The sequence below is a fragment of the Ictidomys tridecemlineatus genome, chromosome 1 (genome assembly GCF_052094955.1).
Source record: "Ictidomys tridecemlineatus isolate mIctTri1 chromosome 1, mIctTri1.hap1, whole genome shotgun sequence".
In the NCBI taxonomy this organism is placed as follows: domain Eukaryota; kingdom Metazoa; phylum Chordata; class Mammalia; order Rodentia; family Sciuridae; genus Ictidomys; species Ictidomys tridecemlineatus.
This window is the reverse complement of record NC_135477.1, coordinates 34,938,818-34,963,990: the sequence shown is the minus strand read 5'-3', so window position 1 is coordinate 34,963,990 and position 25,173 is coordinate 34,938,818. Positions and strand designations below refer to the sequence as shown.

General features: G+C 36.7%; 1 protein-coding gene and 1 non-coding gene across 7 annotated transcripts in view; one reads left to right on the top strand and one right to left on the bottom strand.

The window, feature by feature from the left end:
* Window positions 1-25,173, bottom strand: part of Htr7 (5-hydroxytryptamine receptor 7) — a 57,281-nt gene that overhangs the window by 9,661 nt on the left and 22,447 nt on the right. For 3 of the 6 annotated variants that reach the window (XR_013434426.1, XM_021731952.3, XM_078038320.1), the window contains exon 2: window positions 1,068-1,828. Coding sequence is in view for 5 of the 6 variants with exons in the window: in XM_021731952.3 (XP_021587627.1) it covers window positions 1,069-1,828 (760 nt within the window). In the remaining variant the exon portion in view is untranslated. The remainder of the gene's footprint in view (window positions 1-1,067; window positions 1,829-25,173) is intronic. The other 3 variants (XM_021731950.3, XM_021731951.3, XM_040272951.2) reach the window with 1 other exon arrangement.
* On the top strand, window positions 22,436-22,539 carry LOC120885908 (U6 spliceosomal RNA). The gene has a single exon (XR_005728710.1). It is a non-coding gene; the product is annotated as a U6 spliceosomal RNA (small nuclear RNA).

Sequence of the window (25,173 nt, the reverse complement as noted above, 5' to 3'; positions counted from 1 at the left end):
TAAAGGCAGTAGAGCACATGGAAAATGTGTACCACTAGGGATTAGACAGTGTGGGATCTTGACTTAGTTGGGACACTAGCTGAGTAGGGGATAACTCACTCTCTAAACCCCAGTTACCTCTTCTGTCAAGTGACAACAAGATGACCGGGAAAATCCCTCTCAGCTGGAGAGTCCCTACTTTCTAGTCTATTCCTTCCTTCCAGGTTGGGTACAAAGGAGCACCTCTTCCTCTCTCCTGCCCATTTCTTTCATTCTAAGTTTCTTTTCTCTCAGTTATCAAATATGAAGATACCTCCTGTACTTAAATCTGAGGAAAATTTTCATTCAACTTACTGTTGACTCTACTCTCCCGTCTCCATCCTTCTATGCAACCCAAAACTTGCCAATGCATGGATTGCTTGTGAAATTTCATTTCCTGATCACAGTCAGCTCTTTGTGGTCCTTTTCCAGATCTCTACACGCTTTTGCAATTTCTCCCTAGAAAGTCACTAAGGCTTCCCAGACAAATTCAACAACTCTATCAATTCTCAACTGCCAAGGTGGCAGACAGCACTTCCTGAAAGCTCCCAAGGCTTTTAAGACGTTGCCCCATCCTCGCATCTTCTGTGGCCCCATTCTGGAAACATCATTTTGCTTCCTTCCTCAAAAGAAGAATTTATCAGTGAAGTAGGAGATCATCAGAAAAAAAAAAAATGTTACCAGAGGGAAGAATAATTGTGATTAAAATGATAATGTCACAGCAATTCAGATATGAGGACACAATTTAGATATGCTTTATGGAGAAAGAATGGAACATATTGCTTTCCTTGTCATCAATCCCCTCCATTGCAGTTCATCAGCAAAATCAATCTCCTCTTCCAATCTAACGGAGCACCTATCTTTTTTTTTTTTTTTTTGGCTACTGAAACGTTATTGGGTGGAGAACTGGAGTCTCTACTATTCTGGATTCAAATCTGATATAGATGGTAGAAAATAAGCTCTCTGTGGATTGGGGAAGACTTCTGCCATATGCTTCAAGAAGTTGTATAAAAGGGAGGGGAATAAAGATAAAAACAGTGATAAGTGACCTTACAGGATGAATTCCGGCTTCTCAGGTCTCTCTGCCAGCCTCAGGGCCTCGTGCATACCAGCAGCCGAGAGCTTCCGGTTGATGTTACGGTACTGGCAGCGGAGCAGGCTGCGGTAGGTCGTCCTCAGGTCTCGGTTGAAGAAGGCGTAGATGAAGGGGTTGATGAGGGAGTTGGCATAGCCCAGCCACAGACAGGTCCTTTCCACCCACAGCGGGATGCAGCTGCAGGAGGTGCCACAGATGAAGGGCCTGGCCGTTGAGAGCACGAAAAAGGGTAGCCAGCACACGGTGAAGGCTCCGACGATGATCCCCAGGGTAGTGGCTGCCTTCTGCTCTCTCTTGAAGATGGAGATGTTCTTCCTCTCATGCTTGATCAGTCTGGACAGATTTGCACACTCTTCCACCTCCTTCTGGGCCTTCACCACGCCATTCAGGGAGATGACGCTCTCGGGCTGGGTGCGGGAGAAGCCAGGGAAGCGGTGCTTGGCAGCGCTCTTCTTGGCAGCCTTGTAGATCTGGTAGTACATGAACAGCATGACGGACATGGGGATGTAAAAGGCCACGGCGGTGGAGTAGATGGTGTAGCCGAAATCCTGGCTGATGAGGCAGACCTTGTTGTCGTTCACGTTCTGGGCCCATCCGAAGAGTGGGGGGAGAGTGATGGAGGCAGACAGCAGCCAGACAGACAGAATCATCTTTGCCATGCATTTCCCATTCTGCCTCACAGGGTAGGTGAGAGGGCGGGTGATCCCAAGGTACCTAGGAGGGAAATGGACAGAGGACAGGTGAATACTGGGATGGATGTCAGTGGTCCACTGAGGAAGTGCTGCCAGCCAGACACTAGTGCCATCCTTGCGACATCTCATCTAGGTGGGCGTCATTATTCCCATTTTTGCAGAAAGATGAACTGAAAAGTTATGTTTTCACTCAAGTTTCTACAGTTAGAAGTCAGACGGAGAGCCCTCTGGCCCTAAAGTTAGTCCATGCTTTTTTCATACCTTGAAGCTTCTGATAATCCACACAGTCAAACATCTTAAAGGTTAAATAACCTGCCCCTTCCCATGACCCACGGCCACCAAAACCAGCCAGGAACAAGATATCAAGCTGGATGTGGGATATTGTAACACATTCTCAGAAATCAAAGTCTACCACCCTTGGATAATGATCCCATCGTGGATCACTTCTACTGTCTCAATTTAAGTAGCTTTTAATGCATCTTAACTTCCCCCTTTGTAGTGTAGCAAAAGCATTTTGTTCCACCCACAGAGATTGGTGAGATATTTTGGGAATCCAGGTTCCAGAATGGGAAGGAGGAAGTGATCATTTTTTTCCTATCCCAGAACTTACACAACACCAATGTCTAAGGAACATTCTTTAAAATAAAAACAGTTTGTCTCACTGTGCCAGTTTTGAGGTGGATCACAAGAAAGGGCACAACTCTGAAATATGTTAGGCAAATCTAACACTTTCCCTGTGCTTGGTTCTATATAGAGAATAAATATTTCTTCATTTCTATTATGAAGGATTTTAATGCAAAAGACACTCAGAAAACAGAGAAAACATGTACAGTAACCTCTTTGGCCAAATGCTTAATATTTTTCAGCTTTTCAAAAAACTTTCCCTCTATATTTAATAGCCTTAGCTTTCATTTTGGGAAAGATGCACCTAAGCACTTGAAAAACAAAGACAGATACATGTTGGTCACTTTGTTTATACTTGTAAAAGATATACTCCTGAAACATGAAAAGTAAGGTATAGACAGTCCCTAATTTGCCAACAGATCATATTCTAAAAGTCAGTCAATTGGCAAATTAGAACTTAAGAATTTTCTGCTAGAAATACACTTGATACTTAAATTATCCCACATAAGTCCAAAATCCTGCTTTTCCAAGGAAAATGAGTGTCACTAAAACACTTGCAATGCAAAATTGAAATACAGTAAAAAGAAATAAGCCAAATTTGCTCATTCATCAAGAACATCTCTTAATTACTTCAACAAATATAGACATCCCTAGGTATTCATAGGGATCTGGTTCCAGGACACAATCCCCACTATCACCATGAATTCCTAAATCTCTGGATTTTCAAGGTTCTTATATAAAATAGTATAGTGTTTACACATATCCTACATACATGCTTCCATACACTTTAAATCATGTTAAGATTACTTACAATGCCTAATATGTTACACATACTATGAGCATGGCTGTTGTACTTATTGTTTAGGGAAGAGTAGTAAAAAAAAAAAAAGTCTTTATATGTTCAGTATAGTCACAACCATAGTAGGCCTAATTATATAGTGTACCATCAGCAGTTGGTTGAATTTGCAAATATAGAACATACAGACAGAGAACTGATTGTATTAATTCAGCTCCTTCTAAATGACTGTTCTAAATGTCAGAGATACAGCAGTAAATAAAAGAGACAAAAATTTTGAAAGCAGGAGAAAGAGTAAAACACGTGGGATGAAGGGAAGGACTGAGTCCACGGTAACGCTGAAAGGGATCTCTGATAATCAGTTTCCAAGAACTCAGGTGTTCATGGCACTGAGTGTTCATTTCATAAGTTCTTCCCTACCTTTTCCTTTTTAAGCTGACCATAAGAACTATCCTTAGGTTAGTTTCCTTAGGTCTATCAGATGAAGTTAGATTTATGTTTTGGCTCCCAAACAGAATGGAGAAGAGAAAGAAGGATTTTTTTTTTTCCCTGAGAATGCAAGAATAAGAACTACAGAGAAATCAAAAAGAGAAAAGGAATCAGGGAGCGAGAAATAAAAGGAAAATATTAAATTGGGATTTCTTTGTGGAATTGTTTGAGTTTCAAGCTACGGAAACAAAGTTTTTGGAAAACAATTTAAAATATGCACGGTAACCCCCAAAGAAAGATATTGGCACTCTCTGGAGGCCCACAAGTAAGCTGATCCTTGCTGAAGGCTAAATGCAGACATTTCACTAAAACAAAACAAAAAAAGAACTCCTTCCCTTGCATTGCTTCAGGAATTTGTGGGTTTCCTGAAGGAAGTCCCTTACAGATCCCTCTTCTTGGATCTAGCCCTTGCTCTCTACCAGTCTCTCTGGAAGTAGGATTTGGGACTCCTTCCTTGTTTTCCAGCTCCCCCATGCAGACTTTCTCAGGACTTGGAATAAAGAATTTAATATAAAAGAAGTAGTCATTTTAAAATTAGTAGTAAAAAAATGGATCTTCATGAATTCTGAAAACTAACCAGCAATTCAAGTAGAAATAATATTGACTTCTTACTTTTCAACTTATAAATATAAACCCCACATGGATGAAGGATTACCAAGTAAAAATTAAATCTTAATACTACTATGAAAAAGTGAATGTATGTCTTCCATCCTGAAATGACAAAGATTATTCTTAACTAGGATAAAAGTGCTTATGTCTAATTATCGACATGGAACCAACAGAAGACTGCATAGAAAATAACATCTAGCCCTCAATTATAAGTAACAGTTTTATATAATTTATTAACCTTACATGTAAAATTAGGTCTATGTTTATATCTGTGAGTGTGTGTGTGTGTGTGTGTGTGCGCACACACGCACATACTTACTGAGATGGCCAAAGACTATCCACCAGAGTATCAATAGCAGTTTTACTGGAGTTATAGATATTTCAGTGGTTTTAGCTTTTTATATATATATTTTACTATGCTTGAATTTTTTTCAATGAACATATAAAAATTACTATTTTAGTTTTAAGAACAAAATAAAACATTTAAGAAGATTCTGTGATTCTTAAATTACCTAAGCGATTCTGGCAACACAATCTGGTTCATAAAATTCCTAAAAAGCTGACAATTAAATCTTATATTGCTTTATTTAATTAGTTAGTCAAAAGTGTTTTATTACATTCACAAATTTGCACAAAAGAAATGGAACTTATTGGCAGTTAAAATCTTATAATTAACTATATAAAGTAATATTGGTATTTAGGGAAGTGTTCGTTCAAATTATACATTCATCCTCCCAGCATTGTATTTGATAAATCTTATCTTCAAGAGAGAGAAAGCAAAGAAGAAGAAGAAAAAAAACCTAGACTTATTATGAGTATTCATTAATATATAGCTTTAATATGTATCACAATAACTATTTATACCCACTGTTAATTAGAAATCAGGGTGCTTATAAAGCCTTCAGAATTTAACTTAAAGATGCATACAAATGTTAAAAAACAGTAAATATCAGACAAAGATACCAAAATATTATATTATTGAGAAATGTATGCAACTCACATTAGGGGTTCCATTGAAGTAGGAGTTCAGAGAAAAAGAAGATTAGGGAGCTATAATCTGCATAGAGAGGGATTAGAAGCAAATTAACTCTGCTGCCTGTCTTCATTCTAACTGTTTAGAAATCATAGATAATGGTTCTTTGATTAAATTGCTTCTCCTGAGTTTCATTGCTATGGAATAATAATTCAAGGGGTAAAAGAAACTGGGTAGAATTATTCTGAAATACAGTGGCTTTTAGAGTGTTTAGTTTTAAAAAATGTCCATATTTTAGAAAACCTCTTATGGAAGGAAGTATACACTAGACTCTCCAGCCCATAGTAGGGATTCCCGAAACTGAAAAATTATCAGAATTATCAGAATCACTGAGAAGCTTTTGAAACATGCAGATTCCCAAACAACCCTTCTCCTTGAGGAAAGTCTGGAAACCAGAAACTTGTATTTAGGATTGACTTCTCTGGGTCTTTATTCCACATACTGCTAAGTAGCCCTCTCCCATTCATTTAGCAGGACTTTATGCTTATCATATGAAAGGCTTTATGTTTATTTTATATATTTCATGTTACGACCTGATTTCAGCTTTGCCTGAAAAAAAAAAACATCATGAATCATGTTTCCATTATCAGCTATTAGTTGTATCTCCTAATACAGGGCTAAATGAAGTGAGCATGATTATTATGTCTCAATCAAGTTGCAGATTTTATTTATTTATTTTATTTATTCTAATTTCTTACATAGGACAGCAGAATGCAATTCAATTCATATTATACACATAGAGCACAATTTTTCATGTCTCTGGTTGACAAAATAGAGTCACACCATTCATGTTTTTATATATGTTCTTAGGACAATGATGTCCATCTCACTCCACCATCTTTCCTACTCCCATGCCCCCTCCTTTCCACTTCCTCCTCTTTGCCCTATCTAAAGTTCTTCCATTTCTCCCATGCTCCACCACCCATCTCCAATATATAAGAAAACATTTGGCATTTGGTTTCTTGAGATTGGCTCACTTGACTTAGAATTATATTCTCCAACTCCATCAATTTACCTACAAATGCCATGATTTTATTCTCTTTTGATGCTGAGCAATATTACATTGTGTACATATACCACATTTTCTTTATCTATTCACCTAATGAAGGACATCTAGGTTGGTTCCACAATTTAGTTACTGTGAATTGTGCTGCTATAAACATTGATACGTCTGTGTCCTGTAGTATGCTATCCTTGGGGATGTCCTTTGGGTTCCATTCCCATATTGCTTTCCAGATTGGCTGCACCAATTTGCAGTCCCACAAGCAATGTATAACTGTGCATTTTTTCCCACATCCTCGCCAACACTTATTGTTGTTTGTCTTCATAACAGCTGCCATTCTGACTGGAGGGAGATGAAATCTTAGAATACAACAGTTACTAATAGGGCATTATGTAAAAATGTGGATATGTAACAGATGTGATTCTGCAATCTGTATTTGGGGTAAAAATGGGAGTTCATAACCAACTTGAATCTAATGTATGAAACATGATATGTCAAAAGCTTTGTAATGTTTTGAACAACCAATAAAAAAAAGAATAGTTTTAATTTGCATTTCTCTAACTGCTGGAAATGTTGAAATTTTTTCATAAATTTATCGATTGCTTGTATGTCATCTTCTGAGAAGTGTCTGTTCAGTTCCTAGGCCCATTTATTGATTGGGTTATTTGATTTTTTGGTAGTTAGCTTTTTGAGTTCTTTATGTAGTCTAGAGAGTAGTGCTCTATCTGATATGTAAAAATTTGTTCCCAAGATGTAAACTCTCTATTCACCTTACAGATTGTTTCTTTTGCTGAGAAGAAACTTTTTATGAATTCCTTGGACATCAGCTTAGATGCTGCTTCCTCCAGAAAGAACCTCCAGCTTCTCATGAGTACCCTACTCTGCATTCTCAAAGCATCTCCTCCTCATCAAATGCACTGTATTCCTGGTACCCATCTATTTGTCTGGATCCTCAGTAATGTAAGGTATATTAGGACAGGAACCATGTTGTCCCTTGCTCAGCCCTGAATCAAAATCCTAGTACAGTGACATAGGCATTAAATACATATCGGTTGGAGAAAGGAAGGAAGGGAACATGCAGAGAACTATGGGTAAAGACTTCTTTGTCCCACAGACATCACAGAAAGGCAATTAGAAACATCAAAAGTGTTTGATCACTCAGACAAACCTAATTATCAAAATCAAAGAAGTGATAGAGACTTTGAACTCCATCTTCTCAGTAAAAGCCAAGTAAAGTCTCGGAGACTTTAAAATCCTGGATGCAAATTCCTTTGTTGACTTTGCAATGTCCCCCATTTATCAATCTGTGATCCCCGCCCCCACAACCAAGAAGACCCACACACATACACACACAAACATACACACACACATGCATGCACACATTTCTCCATGTAACACGTGACTCAGTACCTAGTAGACTGGTACTGTAGATATGTAGATATGTAGATATGGTCTTAGTAACTGAACAGCACTCCTGTATTTTCCCCATCAATCCTAAACAGGGCCTGGGGTAACAGCATTTTAGCCAAGAAACAGCACTGGACTTGCACCACTTCACCTCAAGCCTCCATTCTGTGATACATTTTAAATAATGTCATGGTTCATTCTTATTCTTTACTTCATCCTTCAAACTGTGTTGATTTTCTCCCCAAGATTTCCTGCTGCTTCTCAGTCAACACCCTTAACACTGGACGACAAGAATGATGTGATCCACAAAGTCTCACAGCCCTCAGGGCCACTTCTCCCACTTGGGAGAGTAGGAAAGCAGTCACTGAGCTGCCTTCTAAGCAACATGGGGATGTTTTCACCCCAGGAGAGTGCTTTCCTCACCTAAATTCATGTAACCATAGGGAGGTGGCCTTTCAGCAAGGTACTTTCACACCACCTGGCTTCCATCTTAAATATTGCTCCTTCCAGGCATTTCTGGGAAGGGAACTTCCTCAGCACATATGCCCAGGTTTCTCTCTGACCTGAACCAATCTATGTTTTCATTAAATACACATAATTTAGAAGTTCAGGCTGGTTAACACCTAATATATACTCAGCATGACAAACCCTGCACATCCCAACAAGCAGGATAACCACAGGGGGGGCTTTCATACTCTAGGAATGCCAAGTGGCCAAGGGCAGGCCTCAGCCAAGGATGAGAGTTCGTTCACCTGGGTGTCAGGAAAATGCTGTGGTACTTGCCTGCTGCTACACGTCTGTTTACGTTTCTCTATGCAGGTCAGTGATTTGTTTTTTTAACTGAGCATATTCTCTTGCAAATTTGAAGCTAATGAGGAACCCAGATGTGATGCCTTAGCTAACCTTTCCATGTTCATTTTTTTTTCTTCCTGATATCTATACACCTAAGGTAGTAACAGGCTATGAAATGCATCAACAGATGGAAAAGTGATGAGATCTAGCAAGAGTGAGAAAACCTGACAGAGTTTAACTTCCCTTATTCTTGGTTATTACCTGAACTCTTATTTTTAAACTACAAAGCCTTGAAATTCATGAATAATACAGGAAATCTGTAAAATGCCACTTTTCTGGAATAAGCAGGACATTAAGATGCAAATTGCAATTCCACACACAGCTGTACTCGATGTGAAAAATTAAGCTTTTCTTATTCCTAGTCTTGACATTTGCCTTCAAGATATTTGATCAATGTAGAAAGAAAGTACCCAGGAGAAGCGGACAGAGAAGTGGACCGCAGCCCCAGAGAGGCCAGCCACCCCATAAGAGGTCCTCAGGTGGAAAGTACCAGAGTACCAGAAGAATACATGGAAAAACAAGCCTCTGCAATTACTGTATTTTCTCAGGAAGACCCTCTTATGCAAAGGGTATTTTTCAAGGACAAAGAGACCTCTTTTAGAATGACCAGGACAGAAATCTAGAGGAAGCTAAGAAAACCTAAGAGCTTCTGAGTCCCTGTTAGACCCAGACTTCCACATCTCACACACTCAGCCAGATTCACAGAGCCACCTTCTCACCCTCCTTTATTCACTCAATATATCTACTGCCAAGGAGTGCCTGCTTCAGGCCAGGCACCTTTGAGATCCACTAGTAAATAATACTAACAAAGCTCCCTGGGCAAGCATGCTACAGCTGGGGGCAGGAGTTGAACACCATCACATACCAGCTACAGTGGTAAGCTGCTTCACATATTTAACTCTTGAGTTCTTGAGGGAGGTACTATCATCATTCTCATCATACAGATGAAGAAACTGAGGCTCAGAGAAGTCAAGTCACTCAGCTCCTAAACTAACCCAGGGAGGAGTCAGGATGTGAACCCAGGTAGATTGCTTCTATCTCATGGCCTTTTCTAGTTGTTCCCTTGTTAGTTGGGTACAACAATAAGAGTATAACCTCCCAAGGGCAGGATCTGCACCCTAGTTATATTTTTCACCCACTTCCCACAACCACTAGAGGGTCTGGTTCATGAGTGCTCAGTAAATATTTATTGAATACCAGATTCATCCTTATTGCTAAAATTACCCTTACCCTGGGCTGAAGCTGCAATAGCAAGTATTAGCACCATCTAGTGGAGAGAGGCCTGGCACAAGAAAGACAACCATTAGAAGGAGTAGTTGATGGCATTGCCAAGGGGTACCAGAGGTGACAGCAATTATCTGGATAATTCGGGTCAACGTGTGCTTGTAGGTGCTTTGCCATCATCCGTCAGACCTCTGACAGTTGGTTGCAGAACCCCTTAAGGTCTACCAGAAGCTTGTTTCTTAATATATATAATAACTAATATTTCAAAACCAGAATAAATTAAGCATCCATATATTTTTAAGAATTTTTTTCCATTTTTGTATTTTTTTTAATTTTTTTGTGGTGCTGAGGATCAAACTCAGTGCCTCACACAAGCTAGGCAAGTGCTCTACCACTGAGCTACAGCCCCAGCTTGAGCATTCATACTTTTAAAGCATCAAGAAAACAAAACATTTTAAATAGAGCTCTTGTGGGGCATCCATGATTATGAACCCAATACAATATAGAGGAGACTTTAAATTCTTAGAAAAGACCTCCACACTTGTGTCTACAAAAAATTGCACTGAACTTATAAAACAAATAAAGCCAGTCATTTGGAGGGCCAAAAATTAGCTTGGATCTAGACCTAAAACTTTTAAAAATATTGTTTCTGATCTCTATTTCTACAGGAACTCAATCTGCATATTTGTACTAAGAATTAGCCAACTAATACTGATGCAGTACTATAAAATTAAATGAAGCCTCCACCTATACTTTGTTTAAAGTAAGACAAAATAATCAATTGTAACTCTTTTCTTAAGGCTTCTTATTAAAAATAATAGGAAAAATTTAACAAGTATTTTATTTCAATTTGTCATTTTCAATTGCTTTTTCCCTTGAACATTAAAGCAAAGATAGAGAAGAGGTAGATGAAAATTGCAAAGAAACAGAAACAGGGCAAAGAGGCAAGAATCTGCACTTGCAGTCCCCATTTCACAACCTGGCAAACTCCTATTCACCCTTCAACACCTTGCTCAAGAATTACCTCCATGGTGAAGTTCTTCCTGTCTGCACTCCACCCCTAGCTATTTACCCCCATTATTGAGATCCTATAGCACTTGATACATAGTACCATGATACAATAGAGCATTATTTTATAATGGTGCACTGACTCATGCTTCTTCCCCAGAGACTGTGAGTCCTTTCTTGAGTTTCTCAGCACATCTGCCAGCTAAATGACTGCTGAGACCAGAAGTAAATAACAATCATTTGAAACAAATATTATTTCTTTTTTTCTACACTATGCTTTGTATTGTTATACAAGAAAAAGCTCTTGAAAGTAGAAAAAAGACCCCGCAACTCTCAAGACTTTGACTCTTCCTTTTGTGATTTTTTTCCCCCTATATGGTCTTCAAGACTAGTCTTTCCAAGCCACAAAATCAGCCATCATTGAAATGTAAACTAGAAAAATAAAATAAAATAACCAACAGCTTTTATTTTAAATGCTATTTTCTTCTCTTCTGTCCACGATAAAAGTGTGTCAGGAGGGAGGCACCTCATGCATCAGTGCATCTGTCTGAATTGAAAAGAATGTGAAAGGCTTGCTGAGAACATCAGATGCCCTTCATCAGTCCAAATGCCCAGACACGATCTGTTTCTTTAAATGCTGCTGGCAAACATTCTGTTCAAGGTTAAGAGACAATTAAGAATCACGGTATTTCCATGGAAATGATAAACGAAACAGAAAGATCAGCCTGGCATGATTACATAAAATCAACTACAATTAAACAAAAATAAATCACTAGAGGAAGCACTGTACTTGCTAAATGCATTTTGTTGGTGTAGTGCCCTGGTTAGACATTTGGACTCAAGGAGATCAAAGAGCCAGAACTCAAATCCACACTCTGCAAGGTATACACATGCTGTGCAGCCTTGAACACACTGCATGATCTCTTAATGTCTCAACTATCTTATCTTTAAAATGGGAATAATAATAGTACAATGCTGGGTTTGCAATGAGCACTTAATATGTTGTGTCTGGCAGACGGGAGACATACAGTAAAGATTGTTATTATTCTTTCTCTTTTCTGATTTACTTATTTGTTATTTAAAGCAAATATATATTTAGTATACACATATTTGATAATGTTCTAGAGACTTTCACACACATCACTGCAGTTCCAATCTGTAAAAAGTGGAAGGGTCAGACTCAAGAATCTGCCCTATGCCAATATCCTTTGCTTTTAGTCACGGGGTATTTGAACCAATCCCAGGCTTCTGCTAAACACTGGATTCAAATTTCGTTTTTAAAACATACTAATTCTTTCTAAAAGTCTGATAAAAAGCATCACCCTTATGTTCCCTTATCAACTTGTAACTCGAGGGATACCCCAAAATGCTTTCATCTGTGCTGCCTGGTAACTCTGCTTTTTTCTGGGCCCCTCAAGATAAGGCTTCCATGGAGACATATTTGAACTTCTTAGAATGTGACACTCATTAAGAAAATTACTTGTCTTCCTAATCATTTCCTACACACATCTATTCCCATAAAAACGTAAAACAAGCAAATATAATCCTATGACATTAGTGTGTTCCACTCTAATAAATGACAAGATATTTTCATAAGGTATTTTCTATAACAAATTAAACTGGCTGAGTAATCCATTAATTGACTCTTAAACAGAACACTTAACAATTAATACTGCATGCACTTGTTTCTTGCTGTGATTTTAATTTTAAACAAGCATTTCCTACTCTTTTGAGATACTGCATAAGTTAAATTAGAAAACAAGCTTTTTAAAATGCTGCAATTTGCAATAACTCATTTGTGTGAATCCAGATTTTTTTGATACCACACAAAAAGATGTACAAGATAGGTCTGAATGGAGAGAGAGAGAGAGAGAGAGAGAGAGAGAGAGAGAGAGAAAGAGAAGAAGAAAATTAAATTGGATACTTAGACTAATGGGGCTGCAACTGCCTTCCATAAACACAAATTGCACTAGAAGTTTATTAAATCAGCTTCATTGCTCTTTTGGATAATTATAAGAATCAAATGTCACAAATTTTACCTAATAAATTTAGACTAATAAAATTCCCCTTAATCTCTTCTATACATTTTAATTTTTTCAATATCATATTTCATTTAAAAGTGATATGCAGAAAGCTTTGCTCTAAGCTCCTCTCTTTCGTGAGCACTTACCATGGGCCAGTAACTGTTATGATTCCTAGGGGGACACAAAGAAAAATTAGGATCACCAAGTGCCTATCCACAAGAAGATTTAAGCTTAAAGCAGACAGTACAATGCATATTTAGAGTAAGATAATATATGGGAAGTTCCATCAAAGCATGTGTATATGAACACACACACATTATGTATTATGTAGTAAATAGTATATAATACATAACTGAAGAAGTGAAGAGGAGATAGATTGTAGGGTGGTTAATTTTCACTGCGGGAAGCTGCTGGTGAGGGGGACGAGTGCAGCAGTTGCGCTGGCACAGGCGAGGACCAGGCCTGGGCGGCCACCAGAAATAATCCACACTGGAAGAGGAAGCCCGGCCCCACCCCATGTGCTAGTCCGGAGAAAGCCCATCAACCCTTAAAACCCATCAAAGGGGATGTGGCTACCAACACAGTTCTGCGGCTGATCCAGGTACCCGGATTCCAACTCCCCCAACCTTAGCTGCCATAACTCAAAATATTTCCCACAAGCTTTTGGGGGATGTAGCTATCAACACAAAACAACAACTGTACAGGCACCTGTTTTCTACCTCAGAGACTAGAGTAGGGAAGATACAGGTGGAAGCTCATTTCCTTTCACACTGGCTACACCCACCACCCTGAACACAGAGGCTCAAGCTAGGAATAGAAAGGAAGCAAGAAAAACAGTGTTCTAAGAAAAATTTTTTTCTCTTTCTTTCTCTCTTTTCTTTTCTCTCTTCCACAACTTCAACATATGTGAAACCAAGAACTGTGCTTGAACAACCGAATTACCAAAGTAATATAATATAGAGGAATTGCATATACCCCACCTTCCCCCCATTTTTTCTTTATTTCTATCTTACTTTCCTTTTCCTTCTCTCTTATTTCTCTTTTCTTCATAGTTATTTTTTTTTTCATTCGTATTCCCTCTATCCCACTTTCAATCTCCTAACTTTTGCTATCTATACATAGGGTAACTATCTAAATACAGATAGGAGGTTGAGTCTATACATTCTTCCATAAATTACCAGTCTATTGGTTAGAGTTCTCCAAAGGTGCTAAGTTAGTTTAAGCTCATACCCTCACTCCTTTCCCTCTAAGTATAACATCCTTCATTTGAAATTAAGTTTTCTATATGCCACCAGATATGGTATGCCTTTTATGAAACTAATGACTATATTCTTAAGTAAGAATTAAAACCAATATCTATAGACTTAGAATCTAACTATAAATGTATTAATAATGAAAACTTGTGCTTAGATGATGTACTGTTGATATTGGGAACTGTTAACATTGTCTTTCTCCACAAAAGAGGGATTTTGGAGCTATACAAGAACAATATAAACATATAAGTGGAAAAACATTAACACAACAGTTTTACAAAGCTAGAAAGAATCATGAACAGTATGAAAAGATAAGGAAAGAAAGGACCACAAACAATACAGGTCAATTCAACATTAGATGAGGTAATATCTGCAGATGATGGAATGTCAGAAAAAGAGTTTGGGATATACATGCTTCAGATTATCTGGAGTCTCAAGGAAGACATTATACAGCAAATTCAGACAATGAAAGATCACTTTGACAATGAATTACATAAACAAATCCAAGAAGCAAAAGATCAACTCTATAGGGAGATAGAGGATATAAAAAACAAACAGAAATCCTCGAAATGCAGGAAACAATACACCAAATTAAAGACTCAAATGAGAGTATTACCAACAGAGTAGAACTCTTAGAAGACAGTACTTCAGACAACAAAGACAAAGCTTTTCAACTTGAAAAGGACATAGATAGCTCAGCAAGAATATTAAGAAATCATGAGCAGAACATCCAAGAATTATGGGATAACATAAAGAAACCAAACCTAAGAGTTATTGGGATACAAGAGGGTATAGAGGTCCAAACCAAGGGAATGAGCAATCTATTCAATGAAATAATACTAGAAAACTTCCCAGGCTTAATAAATGAAAAATAAATCCAAATACTAGAAGCCTACAGGACACCAAATGTACAATATCATAAGAGATCCACACCAAGACACATAATAATGAAGATGCCAAACATACAGAATAAGGAGAGAATCTTAAAAGCCACAAGAGAGAGAAAGAAGATTACATTTAGGGGTAAACCAATCAGGATAACTGCTGATCTTTCAACACAGACTCTGAAAGCTAGAAGATCCTGGAACAACATATTTCAAACGCTGAAAGAAAAAGGGTTCAAACCAAGAATCCTGTATCGAGCGAAATTAAGCTTCAGGATTGAAAATGAAATAAAAATCTTCCACGATAAACAAAAGTTAAAAGAATTTGCAACTGGAAAACTAGCTTTTCAAAACATCCTTGCCAAAACATTACAGGAAGAGGAAATGAAAAATAACAATGAAAACCAACGGCGGGAGGTAGTACAGTAAAGAAAAAAACTAATCAAGAGGAAAAACAAATCATGTTAAGTAACATACATAATCAAATATGGCTGGAAATACAAACCATATCTCAATAGTAACCCTAAATGTTAATGGCTTAAATGCACCAATCAAAAGACATAGGATAGTAGAATGGATTTTAAAAAAAGATGCAACAATATGCTGCCTACAGGAGACTCATCTGATAGGAAAAGATATACACAGACTGAAGGTGAAAGATTAGGAAAAATCATATCACTCATATGGACCTCGGAAGCAAGCAGGGGTGTCCATACTTGTATCAAATAAAATAGACTTCAAGCCAAAGATAATCAAAAGGGATAAACAAGGGCACTACATACCATTCAAGGGAACCATACACCAACTAGATTTGACGATCATTAATATATATGCCCCAAACAATGGTGCAGCTACGTTCTTCAAACAAACTCTTCTCAAGTTCAAGAGTCAAATAGACCACAACACAATAAACATGGGAGATTTTAACAGACCTCTCTCACCACTGGACAGATCTTCCAAACAAAAGTTGAATAAAGAAACCATAGAGCTCAATAATACAATTAATAATTTAGACTTAATTGATATATACAGAATATCCCACCAAACATCAAGCAGATACACTTTCTTCTCAGCAGCACATGGATCCTTCTCAAAAATAGACCATATATTATGTCAAAGGGCAAATATTAGCAATTACAAAGGAGTAGAGATATTACCATGCATTTTATCTGATCATAATGGAATGAAATTGGAAATCAATAATAAATTGAGAAAGGAAAAATCCTACATCACATGGAGATTAAACAATATGCTACTGAATGAACAAAGGGTTACAGAAGACATCAAAAAGGAAATTTAAAAATTCTTAGAGGTAAATGAAAACTCAGACACAACATATCGAAATCTCTGGGACACTATGAAAGCAGTACTTAGAGGAAAATTCATTTCATGGAGTTCATTCCTTAAAAGAAGGAAAAGCCAACAAATAAATGACCTCACACTACACCTTGAAGCCTTAGAAAAAGAAGAACAAATCAGCAGCAAATACAGTATAAGGCAAGAAATAATTACAATTAGAGCTGAAATCAATAAAATCGAAACAAAAGAAACAATCGAAAAAGTTGACAAAACTAAAAGTTGGTTCTTTGAAAAAATAAATAAGATTGATAGATCATTAGCCCTACTAACAAAGAGAAGAAGAGAGAAAACCCAAATTACTAGCTTATGGGATGAAAAACGCAACATCACTACAGACAATTCAGAAATACAGAAGATAATTAGAAATAATTTTGAAACCCTATACTGTTACAAAATAGAAGATAGTGAAGGCATCCATAAATTCCTTAAGACATATGAACTACCCAGATTGAGTCAGGATGATATAAACAACCTAAACAGACCAATATCAAGTGAGGAAATAGAAGAAGCCTTCAAAAGACTACCAACCAAGAAAAGCCCAGGACCGGATGGATATACAGAAGAGTTTTACAAGAACTTCAAAGAAGAACTAATACCAATACTCTACAATCTATTTCAGGAGATAGAAAAAGAGGGAGGACTTCCAAATTCATTCTATGAGGCCGATATCACCCTGATTCCCAAACCAGATAGACACCTCAAAGAAAGAAAACTACAGACCAATATCCCTAATGAACTTAGATGCAAAAATCCTCAATAAAATTCTGGCAAATTGGATACAAAAACATATCAAAAAGATTGTGCACCATGATCAAGTAGGATTCATCCCTGGGATGCAAGGCTGGTCCAATATACGGAAATCAATAAACGTTATTCACCACATCAATAGACTTAAAGATAAGAACCATATGATCATCTCAATAGACACAGAAAAAGCATTCAATAAAGTACAGCATCCCTTTATGTTCAAAACACTAGAAAAACTAGGGATAACAGGAACTTACCTCAACATTGTAAAAGCAACATATGCTAAGACTCAGGCTAGCATCATTCTGAATGGAGAAAAACTGAAGGCATTCCCTCTAAAATCTGGAACAAGACAGAGATGCCCTCTCTCACCACTTCTATTCAATATAGTTCTCCAAATACTGGCCAGAGCAATTAGACAGACAAAAGAAATTAAAGGCATTAAGTTAGGAAAAGAAGAACTTAAATTATCACTATTTGAGGTTGATATGATCCTATACCTAGAAGACCCAAAAGGGTCTACAAAGACACTACTAGAACTAATAAATTAATTCAGCAAAGTGGCAGGATATAAGATCAACACGCATAAATAAAAGGCATTCCTGTATATCAGTGACAAATCTTCTGAAATGGAAATGAGGAAAACCACCCCATTCACAATATCCTCAAAAAATAAAATAAAATACTTGGGAATCAACCTAACAAAAGAGGTGAAAGATTTATACAATGAAAACTACAGAACTCTAAAGAGAGAAATAGAAGAAGGTCTTAGAAGATGGAAAAATATACCCTGTTCATGGATAGGCAGAACTAACATCATCAAAATGGCGATATTACCAAAAGTTCTCTACAGGTTCAATGCAATGCCAATCAAAATCCCAAAGGCATTTCTTGTAGAAATAGATAAAGCAATCATGAAATTCATATGGAAAAATAAAAGACCCAGAATAGCAAAAGCAATTCTAAGCAGGAAGTGTGAATCAGGAGGTATAGCGATACCAGATTTCAAACTGTACTATAGAGCAATACTAACAAAAACAGCATGGTACTGGTACCAAAACAGAAGGGTGGACCAATGGTACAGAATAGAGGACACAGAAACCAATCCACAAAATTACAACTATCTTACATTCGATAAAGGGGCTTAAAGCATGCAATGAAGGAAGGATAGCATCTTCAACAAATGGGTCCTGGGAAAAGTGGAAATCCATATGCAAGAAAATGAAACTGAATCCCTTTCTCTCATCATGCACAAAAGTTAACTCAAAATGGATCAAGGAGCTTGATATCAAATCAGAGACTGCGTCTGATAGAAGAAAAAGTTGGCTCTGATCTACATATTGTAGGGTTGGGCTCCAAATTCCTTAATAGGACACCCATAGCACATATTAATAACAAGAATATAGTTAAAAACAAGAATCAACAAATGGGACTTACTCAAACTAAAAAGTTTTTTCTCAGCAAGAGAAACAATAAGAGAGGTAAATAGGAAGCCTAAATCCTGGGAACAAATCTTTACTCCTCACACTTCAGATAGAGCCCTATTATCCAGATTATACAAAGAACTCAAAAAATTAAATAATAAGAAAACAAATGACCCAATCAACAAATGGGCCAAGGACCTGAACAGACACTTCTCAGAGAAGGATATACAATCAATCAACAAGTACATGAAAAACTGATCACCATCTCTAGCAGTCAGGGAATTGCAAATCAAAACCTAAGATACCATCTCACTCCAGTAAGATTGGCAGCTATAATGAAGTCAAACAACAACAAGTGCTGGCAAGGATGTGGGGAAAATGGTACACTTGTACACTGCTGGTGGGACTGCAAATTGGTGCGGCCAATTTGGAAAGCAGTATGGAGATTCCTGGGAAAGCTGGGAATGGAACCACCATTGACCCAGCTATTGCCCTTCTCAGACTATTCCCTGAAGACCTTAAAAGAGCGTGCTATAGGGATACTGCTACATCGATGTTCACAGCAGCACAATTCACAATAGCTAGACTGTGGAACCAACTTAGATGCCCTTCAATAGATGAATGGATTAAAAAATGTGGCAATGGAGTATTACTCAGCACTAAAAAATGGCAAAATCATGGAATTTGCAGGGAAATGGATGGCATTAGAGCAGATTATTCTAAGTGAAGCTAGCCAATCCCTAAAAAACAAATGCCAAATGTCTTCTTTGATATAAGGAGAGAAACTAAAAACAGAGCAAGGAGGAAGAGCATGAGAAAGAGATTAACATTAAACAGGGATGAGAGGTGGGAGGGAAAGGGAGAGAGAAGGGAAATTGCATGGAAATGGAAGGAGACCCTCTTGTTATACAAAATTACATATAAGAGGATGTGAGGGGAAAGGGAAAAAAATAAGGGAGAGAAATGAATTACAGTAGATGGGGTAGAGAGAGAAGATGGGAGGGGAGGGGAGGGAGGATAGTAGAGTATAGGAAAGATAGCAGAATACAACAGTCACTAGTATGACAATATGTAAAAATGTGGATGTGTAACCGATGTGATTCTGCAATCTGTATACGGGGTAAAAATGGGAGTTTATAACCCACTTGAATCAAATGTATAAAATATGATATGTCAAGAGCTTTATAATGTTTTGAACAACCAGTAAATAAATAAATAAATAAATAAATAAATAAATAAATAAATAAATAAATATATGAAAAAAATTCAACTGGGAAGTTAGAGGAAGGTTACATAGATAACTTTTAAGTTAACTTAATATTTAAATTGTACATTGAACACTGAATAGAATTCACCAAGATGATTGAGTAGAAACTACCAAGGAAACATTCAGAAGTAAATAATTGAGAAAATGCTCAAGAGAGATGAGTAACTCAGATGTATGTAAACATTTTTGTTCATGGAGAGATCATAATAGTAAACTCTCACCATTTTACATTGCCTCCTCAACCCTCTGAAATGTAAGTTAGACCATCTCATACCAGAAGTTGGTCACTCTTGACATATTTGCTAGTTCTACAACCCTCACAGTTCCTCTTTGTGGTCAACCCTCATTGTGGTCAGTCCTGCCTTATACAACAGCTCCCTGGTGGCCACTTCACTATGTGACAGCTTAGATTCAGCCTGCTTGACTGATTCCACTGCCATTCACACCTCACATCAACTGCATAGAAACACTATGAAGACCAAGCCTTAGTCACAGCAAGACCTCCCAGAACTTGTGCTTGCTTGCTTTAAACCCACCAGATAAAACTCCTGATTGGAAACTTGTTTGGGTAATACTCTAAATACAATAAAGGCATTGGCCCACATGTCCCTTTCTCCCTCTCTTTCTACCTATACTCCATGATCTCCATGTGTGTGGGCTACAGGCATACTAAGTATCCACCAGGATCTGCAAGTAATAAAATCTTCCATCTGAAAGATCTTTCCTAATCATTGCAGGGATGTTCTACATCTTATAGACCCTAAACTAAAACAACTAGGAAAGATAAGGCTAGCCTAGATTAAAATACATAATAGCCCCCAAAATTGTATCAGAATTGTACTATGGCTAATGTCCCCAAAGAGAAGAAATTTTTCCAGTTAACTCTGCTAATGTTTCCTCTCAGTTATTTCATTTACTCAAGATACAATTATAGGGGCTGGGGTTGTGGCTCAGAGGTAGAATGTGCTTGCTTTGCACATGTGAGGCATTGGGTTCAATCCTCAGCAACACATAAAAATAAATAAACAAAATAAAAGCACTATGTCCACTACAACTAAAAAAATATTTTAAAAATTTTTAAAACAATACAATTATAATTTCTACTAAGTTGAAGTTCAAAACCTCTCTTGAACTTTCTTAGCAATTTCTCACCAACATGAGAATCATTCCATTATTTGATGAGAATTTTGACTCCTCAGATCTGAAATACAGGTCATAGTTGTTTCTTATAGTTCTTTAGTGTTTACTTAGGAAATCTCCAAATCTGGTTTGAATACAAAAAGGCATATGAAATTAAAGAGCTTGAAAAAGAGAAGAAATAATATGTCACAGAGCTTAAACTCCTCATTTTCAGAAGCATCTAACTCTCAGAAATATTGGGTAACTCTCTTAAAAGGATGAAATAAATAAGAATATGAAATTCTTTCATAAAAACCCTAGATTTTGTTTGAAGTGGTCAAAGTACTTCATGTATACACTCAGTGACTGGAACATAATCTTGATTCCATTATTCAGATTTTCAAATTGTTGGTTTGCAGCATAAGGCAGAGTGCTGTGGGGATTAGAAATAAGATACCAAGTCCCTAATTCTAAAGACTTCAGGCTCTAATTAGGCAGATAAAAGATAAATTATGAATAGAGATTTTTGTTTGTATGTTCATTTGTGGGGATTTTGTTGTTTTTTGGCTGCAGTTACACAAGAGGGAATTAATCATAATTCTTAATATTTAACACATTATGAACATTGGTCCATGAATGATTCTTTTTATTATCTATTATTTATTTCATTTATGTTTTAAAAATAATAAAATAAAGGGCTATGGTTATACCTCAGTGCTACAGCGATTGCCTAGCATGTGGGAATACTTGGGTTTAATCCCCAGTCCTGCAAAAAAAATAGTAATAATAATAATAAGGACACCATAAATGTACCATCTATCTCAAGAACTAGAATCTAAATAATCATTGCCTTCTTTGCCCCTTCCTTCCCTCACACAGGAAAAGAGCCCACTTTCTGATGACACAATGGAACTGGTCAGATTTGAGCCAAGGATGACCAGTAGGATGCAGATAGATAGAAAAGAATACCCATATGTGAATAGAAGCTAGAGGAAATTCTAACATAAAATATTATAAGGAATTTATGAAAGAGGAGGAGGAAGCAGAAATGAATTCAACTGAAGTGCTAATCTGTGTAAGGGCTTCATGGGAGACAATGGAAGATACATCCATTGGTCAAGAATGCTAAGTGCCACTAAAAGTGCCCTAAATTTATCCTGAAGACAAAAGGGAGACAATGAAGAACATTAAGTAAGGAAATAACTGATCAAAGTTGTATTTTGAGAAAACCAACAGGATGGAAACAGATTAGATTTAAAAGAGAGAAATCAAAATCAAAACATTCAGTTCAGAGTTATATAAGAAAATGTCACTGGAAATGACATCTGCCTAACATTCTAGTAGTAGCCACTTCCAGATTCTCACAAAAGTGAAAACCAAAGACAGAAAAGCCATAAAAATCACTTACATGATTTTTAAATGATTAACAAATAGCCTCAAATTTACCTTTTTAAAAGTTCAACAAGATACAGCTTAAAATAAAAACAAGTATAAGAATCATAAAATGGTGCTCACTTTGGCAGCACATAAACTAAAATTGGAATGATACGGAGATTAGCATGGACCCTGCACAAGAATGACACGCAAATTCGTGAAGCATTCCATATTTTTCTTAGGACCATGCCTTTTGGGCACAGATTTTATATCTGAGAATAGACTCTCTCTTTTTTTTTAATATTTTTTATTTTTTAGTATTCGGTGGACACAACATCTTTGTTTGTATGTGGTGCTGAGGATCGAACCCGGGCTGCACGCATGCCAGGCGAGCGCGCTACCGCTTGAGCCACATCTCCAGCCCAATAGACTCTCTCTTGCTCTCTACTTTCTGATCATCATGTGAGCTGCTTCCTCTTCCCTTTACCACATTTTTTCACCATGATGTTCTTCTGCATTACCTGGAGTCCCAGGGAACTGTCTGCGGACAACAGTGATCCCCAAAATAAAACTTTTCTCCTCTAAAAAAATATCATAAAATGTTGAAGAGGTACTGGGACTGTAGGTCAGTGATAAGAGTACTTACCTAGCATGTGCAAGGTCCTGGGTTTGATAACCAGCAACCTCCCCATAAAAGTTGAAGAACAAAGATTAATCGGTAAAATACTAATAAAAGAAAGCAAGAAAACACAACCATATTAATTTTAGGTAGTGTGTATATAATTGAGTTCACTTGAAATATCTGTGGGATAAATATAAATTTTCCCAAAGAACTAGACAACGTAAATAGATCAAAAATAATAAAAGAAACTAAAAGATTTTTTAAATTCTAGACCAGCATCAGATGGTTTCACTGTTGTGTCCTTATTTCCAAAATACACCTAAAACAAAGATACTTAAAAATGAAAACTACAAGCCATATCTCTAATGAATATTGATGCAAAAATACTCAACAAATTACTAGCAAGCCAAGTTCAATAAAATATTTAAAAGATTATACACCAATATTATTCAGGATTTATTACTGGAGTGCAAGGACAGTTCAACACATGAAAAACAATCAATATACAATATATCTAGACTACATAAGAGCTGGGAATGGTGGCACACACCTGTAATCCCAGCTACTCTGGAGGCTAAGAAAGCAGGATCACAAGTTTTGGCCAGCCTAGGCAACAGAGCAAGATCCTATCTCAAAAGAAAAGAAATGTACTACAGTTACAGAATGAAGGACAAAGACACAAGATCACCTCACTTGATGCATAAAAAGATTTTGACAAAATTCAACACCCTTTCATGATAAAAGCACTCAACAAACTTCAGATAGAAAAAAAATCATCTCAATATAATAAACACCATATGTGAAAAACCCAAAATCCAAAATTAATACCACACTCAATAATGAAAACTTGAAGTTCAGAAACTCTAAGTTCAGAAACAACACATGAATGCCTATTCTTGCCATTTCTACCCAATATGGTATATACTAAATGTCATGGCCAAAGCAGTTAGACAAATATTTTAAAAAGCATCCAAACTGCAAATGAAGAAGTAAGATTATTCCTACTCACAATGACATGATCTCAGAGAGGAAAACTCTAAATATTCCCTCATAACAAATTCATCAGAATTGCAGGATTATATAATCACCATGCAAAAATCAGCTCATGTTTTATACACTAACAATAAACAATCTGAAAGGAAATTTTAAAAACCATTCCATTAAATTGGTATTGAAAAGAATACAATAATTTGGAATAAACATAACCAAGAAGTCAAAGACTTACACACATAAAGCTATAAAACATTGATGAAAGAAATTTAAAAAGACAAAATTAAATGCAAACCCCATGTTCATGGGTTAAAAGAATTAATATCATTAAAAAGCCCATAACTACTAAAAGTGACTAATAGATTCAATGCAGTCATCAACAAAATCCCAATAACATGTTTTACAAATAGAAAAATGCATCATAAAATTCACATGGACTCTCAATATTCAAATGGAATAGCCAAAATAATTTTGAAACAGAACAAAATTGGAAAACTAATACTTCCTAATTTCAAACATTAATACAAAACTATAATCATCAAAACAATCTGGCATAAAGAAAGATATATAGATGATTAGAACAAAATAGTGAGCCTCCAGGTAAACTGTCATGTATATGGTCAAATGATCTTTTGACAAAGGTACAAAGACCCCACAATGGGGAATAATAATCCCTTCAACAACTGGTAGTAAGAAAACTGATATCCACATGCAAAGGAATAAAGTTGGATCCTTACCTCACACCACATAAAAAACTTAACTCAAAATAGATAAAAGACCTAAATGTAGGGCCCAAAATCAAAAATCCTACAAGAAAATATAGAAGGAAAGCTTTATAACGTTGGATATAGCAATGATCTTTCAAAAACACAGACAATAAAAGCAAAATACTGGACCTAGAAAACTTAAAATCTAGTACATTTCAAAGAAATCAAGATAGTGATAAGGAAAAACCATTTGCAAGTCATATATCTGATAAGGAGTTCATATCCAGAATATGTAAAAATAACTCCCACAACAACAACAACAAAAAAAAACACAATTTTAAAATGGGCAAAGAACTTAGACATTTCTTCAAAGAAAATGTACAAATGCCCAATAAGCATATGAAAAGATCTCAATATCACTAAGTATTTGTGACATGCAAATCAAAACCATAATGAGGGGCTCCGACTGTAGCTCAGTGACTGAGTGCTTGCCTCACATGTGTGAGGCAATGGGTTCGATCCTCAGCACCACATAAAATAAATAAATAAACA